General features: G+C 42.2%; 1 protein-coding gene across 1 annotated transcript in view; it reads right to left on the bottom strand.

Annotated features, from left to right (window-relative positions):
* Positions 1 to 418: 418 nt before the first annotated feature.
* LOC117504501 (NACHT, LRR and PYD domains-containing protein 3-like) overlaps positions 419 to 6000 on the bottom strand; it is a 44035-nt gene continuing 38453 nt past the window's right edge. The window contains exons 13-15 of the mRNA XM_034163957.1: positions 5044 to 5214; positions 1812 to 1858; positions 419 to 1080 (exon numbers count right to left, since the gene is read on the bottom strand). Of these exons, the coding sequence (XP_034019848.1) occupies positions 545 to 1080; positions 1812 to 1858; positions 5044 to 5214 (754 nt within the window). The 3' untranslated portion in view covers positions 419 to 544. The remainder of the gene's footprint in view (positions 1081 to 1811; positions 1859 to 5043; positions 5215 to 6000) is intronic.

Below are 6000 nucleotides of genomic sequence, written 5' to 3'. Positions count from 1 at the left end.
ATTTATGTTTAATTATTTCAGAATTAGTTAATTCTTTAATACATTAAAAAGATCTAGGTATTTTTAATCGTTCTTTAATTCATGAAATAAAATGACATTAAAATATTAGACCCTGGGTGGGAGGGGAGGTATGGCTTGGAGGCGGTGCTTGGCCGGGGTTAGGGGAGGAGCTTGGGGGTGGGGCTAGGGGAGGAGCCAGGGGCGGAACTAGGGGAGGAGCCGGGGGCGGGGCTAGGGGCGGGACATACTGACGTCATCGACTCTGATTGGATGTGACGTCATAAGGGGCGGGGGCTCGGAGGTGGGACCAGGGGCGGGGCTTAGGGGCGGGGCATAGTGACGTCATCGATTATGATTGGCTGTGGTGTCATAAGGGGCGGGGCTTGGAGGCGGGCTTAGGGGAGGGGCTTAGGGGCGGGACATAGTGACGTCATCGATTCTGATTGGCTGTGACATCATAGGGGGGGGCTTAGTGACGTAGTCGATTTTGATTGGCAGCTGTCACTTTTTTGACGAAAGGTGGGTCAGTTTTCTCTCTTCTGTCCTACAGTCCACACAGAGACACTAAGGAACCAGAACCAGACCAGAACCCAAACCCAGCACACAGAGGTTCAGTGAACGTGCAGCAGAAGGTGTGGATGTGGATCAGAGAGTCAGAGGAGACGTCATAGAAGGACAGAGTGCCAGCAGGACAGTCCACAAACACTGAGACTCTATGAGAGGACGAAGGGGAGAGAGGAAGGTCTGTTTGTCTGTTATTGTGACAGACAGAATAACAACCATCAGAGCAGTTCAGACTCCAGGACTGATCATTAGATCCAAACCAACAGTCCAAACTGTCTCCTTTCCTTCTGATTCTTCTGTAAGTCACTGATATATAAAGGTTTCGTCTCCACTCGACCTCCCAGTAACAGCGACCAGTCAGACCAGTTGTACTCAGGACCTGAGGGCAAAGGTCAAATCTGTCTGGATGATCAGGATATGATTGATCCTCGTCCACATCTTCCACCTTTGTGTTGTTGTTGGACAGTTTGAGTTTTCTGTTCGCTGAGTTTGGATCCAGAGAGAGTTCACAGAAATCTGATGGAACAAAACACAACACAGGTATCAATCGATCAGTTCAGTTACTGATTGTTCAGTTCACCGATCAGCACAATGCTGCTAGAGTTATTGATCGATCATTTCATTGATCAACATGACACAACCGGAGTTGTCAATCAATTAGTTCACTGATTAACATGACATGGTAGAAGTAATCAGTCAATCAGTTCTTCAATCAACACAAGACAGCCGGAGTTATCGATTCAGCAGTTCACCGATCAGCATGACGCGGGCGGAGTTATTGATCGATCAGTTAAGTTATCAATCGATCAATTCACGGATCAACACAACGCAGCTGGAGTTATTGATCTAACAGTTCTCTGATCAGTTATCGACTGATCAATTTTTATTCAGAGCATGCACGGAGAGAAGAGGAGGGGCTAGTCACAGTCAGGTCAGACAGACAGGAAGTGGGCGGGGCCTCTCAGTGTGCTGTTCACAGCTTTGTGGTTGAATCTGAACTCGTTAAAAAACGAAAAAGCAACATGTGGCGTCAGTGTTGATTTTGTTTCTGCCACAAATAAATCAAAGTGTGAAAACACTGAATTTATTTTCAACGTGTCCATTTGGAGAAGTCGTGCACGTGACACACGTGGATCAGACGCGCCTTCATGTTGAACTCTGCTTCACTGTCAGTAGGACTTGAATGAGTGATGTCACAGAGGGTGGTTTCTATGGAAACAGATGGATCAAAGTACAAACAGACTTACACTTCCTCAGACCTGGTCTCAGCCATCGGACTCCACCAGGATCCACCCTGAAAGGAGGAGGGGGCGGAGCAACACATGGGCTTTAATCATGGTAACATCAACATGACATTGATCTCATCCACACACTTTAGTTCTTCTCTTCTAACACACTCATCGCTCCAAATGGATCATTGATTATTGATCACCTCTAACTGTGCTGATCAGCAGGAAACAACAACTTTTGGCTTTTTCAAGTTTGAAGACTCTGGTGAAAATCTGTTCAAGTGGATTTAATCCTTTAAATCAGGGTCACCAACCCTGCTCCTGGAGGTCACCTGACTCTCCAGGCTCCGCCCTCTGATCATTAAGTCAACTAAATGTTTCAAAGATTATTAAACACAAGATTTAATTTTTAATGTATGCAAATTGAATTTCCTGCTGTTCTTATGAAATCACATTTAGAATTTGGTGTTTATTTTGTTTGTTTGTTTTTTTTCAGTCTTTGCAGAATGAAAGACGTCCACATTGATTTCAGCCAATCAGCAGGCAGTATTGATGAAAGATCCCTTCGTAAGATGGCGGCGTCCATGAGTTCACAGACGGACCAGATCAGATTTTCTTCTGATCTCTGGGACTAAAACAGAACACCTTCTGCTCTCTTTGGGATCAGATGATAACAGGGTCGTCCAGTCCACAGTCCATGTCTCCATGGAAACGTGTGAAAGAACAGAAGATCTTCTGTGTGTCTTTTTCTCAGAGTTGATATTTTGTCGTCTTTCTGGTTACTTTTTGTTAAACACGCAGCTGCGCTGGTGTGACGCTCATTTTGTCTCTGAGTCCCAAAAGTGTCAGAATCTTTGTGGAATGTTTCAAATCTAATTTCCAAGTTTCATCATGTTTGACTTTTCTTTTTGTGATCTGTGACTCTGGAGGGAAAAGTTTCAAACTGCACTTGTTTAGAATTCAATCTTGGATTCTGAACTCACAGCGACAATAAGAACACAAAACTGAAATGTTCAAATCCTGAAAAATGTCCATTTATCATTTTGGAGACAAAGAAAAACCAGATCAGTACTGGTTCAAGATCCAACATCCACTGGAGTTTTATCTTTTTTAAACAGAGAAACAACAGGATCAATTTCTGATTGATAAACTAAATTGTGTTTTGGTTTGATTCTGGTCCTGATCAGAATTATTGGCTCCATACACAATTTAAAATATGTTCATAAATCAATATCAATCAATAAATTTTCACTCATCAGAATCTTTTACAAAATTTACAAAACTGAACAACAACAAAATAAAATGTTTTCACAGTCAAATAAAAACATTAAATATTTGTTTGGACATTTTCATTGACAGATTGAAGAATTTATAGAAAATCATTACTTTTCCAGCCAGTTTTCTTCAGACAAGTCAGAGGATGAACACATGAACATCTTTTCTGACTTCATTTCCATCAATCATTCAGCAACACAAAGAATATAAATACAAGAAAACAGATCAAATCAGGGCTCCGGTCTCCCATGTGCCTTCTGACAAACCAGCTGAAATTCTTCTCTTTACTTTTTTATTTCTTCTCTGTTTTAGAGTTAAGTTGAATCACTGCTGATGTCACAGAAAAAAACTTTTATGTGTTCATCTGATCCAAAGAAAACTGGCTGTGAAAATAATGATTTAATCAGCTAATCAATCAGCTAATCAATCAGCTGTGGCTGCAGCAGGTCCACATGGAGAACATGCAGGACAGCAGGGGCCTCATGGACAAAGTGTGTGTACACACAAAAACGTGGCGTCCGTCTCCATGCCAACGTTCAGATGGATCAAAAGTGAAATGATTGTGGAAATGTGCGGTGCGTCACACAAAAATTCTGTCTGGTGTTCAGCTACTACAGCTACTGTTCCACTGCTGAAAACAAGAAGTCAGAGTGATGTGAACATCAGAGACACACTGATGAGAAATTAACACACCCACGTGTTTGCAATTATGTGGGTGGACATAAAAGCAAAGTGATGTGGAAAATGGCACCAACAATCACTGTGTTAATGTTGTTAGAGGATCTTATAAATGGAGCAATCAGACGTGAGCGTGTATTCAGGGAATACGAGGATTTACTTGGAAATGATGATAATTGACTCATCAGCTGATTTCGATTACCAAGGACAGACTGGAGTTATGTTCAGAACTGCGGCCGGCCCAGAGCGCAATACGGTGAGGAGCGAGGGGTGGTCTGTGTCCACACAGGTGCTGACCACACTGGGACATTCCAGCGGGAGCTGACTGATCAGTCAGGAGTGTGTCAGTCAACCTTGAGCTGAGCCATGTCAGCTGTGTGGAACACAATCATCTGAATGTCAGCCAGGTACATCACAATCCAACATTAAATTATTAAAATTATCAGCATTTTTCTGATTTTTCAGGCAATTCAAACATGTATTTTGGACATTTGGAGCAGGTAATTTAATAATTTTATTAACCTCCAGGTGGTCAACAGGAGGAGTGACTCTCCTCTTGTGGGTCAGACTGTGTTCACTCTGTCTTGTGTTGGACAGGAATTGCTTTTTTGAGTGGCACAAATAATTTGTGTGTCATCTTATTGTTTTGTAAATAGTTGAACAAAAACACCTGAACATTTCCTGCATTTTATTGTAAATAGTTGCATATAACTTTGTTGTTTGCTACTTTTGTACATTTTTAAAATTTACAATAAAAATGGTTTGTGAAACATATTTGTGGTTTTCACAGTAAAAAAAACTAAACTTTTGTCAATTAGGATTTTATGTTTTGTGTGAATTTAGGTTCACTGTGTTAATACATCAGAATGAAAGAAAAACTATAAAGTAACACAGGTGAGGTTGTGCTGAAAAAATGACACCAAACAAGACAAAGTAAACAGTTTTGTTTTTTTTATGGTAAATTATGAAGGTAAAATGAAAAGTAGTCAAAAACGGCCAATCATACCCTGGACCACTCAGGGCTAAGCTTTTGACTGGCAACTTGTAACAAAGACATTTAAGTTTTGGTGCAGCTCAAGCAGGAGGAGGTGGGATTTAAACCCCGCCCTTAGATTCACCAGTGATGTTTGAGGTCATCTGACCATCAGCTGAATCTGTGTCATGTGTTCAAGTGAAACAGTAACAATGAGTCATCACAGAGAGTTTGCTGAGTCGCAGTTTGTCAGTTTGAGGTGTTTGAGGTCAGCTTGGTGTGTCAGGTCCACATGAACCAGTGGGACTAAATGTCTCCACATACCTGAGAGAGTCCAGAGTCCAGCGTGGATCCTCCAGTCCAGCAGACAGCAGCTTGACTGAGTCTCCTGGATGGTTGTAGCTCAGGTCCAGCTCTCTCAGATGGGAGGGGTTGGAGGTCAGAGCTGAGGCCAGAGAAGCACAGCCTTCATGTGTGATCAGACAGCCTGACAGCCTGCAGACACACAAACCAGCAGACACAATGTGAGGACAGTGTCAGGACGTCCCCACTTTGCAGCAGCACAGACACACTGATGTCTGCTGCAGGATGAGCTCATTACTGTGGTTACAAACACTGATATCCATCAACACTCACACAACATGACAGGGAGCAAAGCTGCAGCTTCACTCTGATTCATCCATGTCTTTATGTCTGTAAGCTGAAATTCTTCTCTTTACTTTTTTATTTCTTCTCTGTTTTAGAGTTAAGTTGAATCACTGCTGATGTCTCAGAAAAATGTTCATGTGTTCATCTGATCCAAAGAAAACTGGCTGTGAAAATAATGATTTAATCAGCTAATCAATCAGCTAATCAATCAGCTGTGGCTGCAGCAGGTCCACATGGAGAACATGCAGGACAGCAGGGGCCTCATGGACAAAGCGTGTGTACACACAGAAACGTGGTGTACGTCTCCATGCCAACGTTCAGATGGATCAAAAGTGAAATGATTGTGGAAATGTGCGGTGCGTCACAGAAAAATTCTGTCTGGTGTTCAGCTACTACAGCTACTGTTCCACCGCTGAAAACAAGAAGTCATCAGAGTGATGTGAACATCAGAGACACACTGATGAGCAATTAACACACCCATATGTTTGCAATTATGTGGTGGACATAAAAGCATGTGGAAAGTGATGTGGAAAATGGCACCAACAATCACTGTGTTAATGTTGTTAGAGGATCTTATAAATGGAGCAATCAGACGTGAGCGTGTATTCAGGGAACACGAGGATTTACTTGCAA

The sequence above is a fragment of the Thalassophryne amazonica genome, chromosome 22, assembly GCF_902500255.1.
Source record: "Thalassophryne amazonica chromosome 22, fThaAma1.1, whole genome shotgun sequence".
NCBI classification, from domain to species: Eukaryota; Metazoa; Chordata; class Actinopteri; order Batrachoidiformes; family Batrachoididae; genus Thalassophryne; species Thalassophryne amazonica.
The sequence above is the reverse complement of the archived record's forward strand: the minus strand, read 5'-3'. Positions and strand labels throughout refer to the sequence as shown.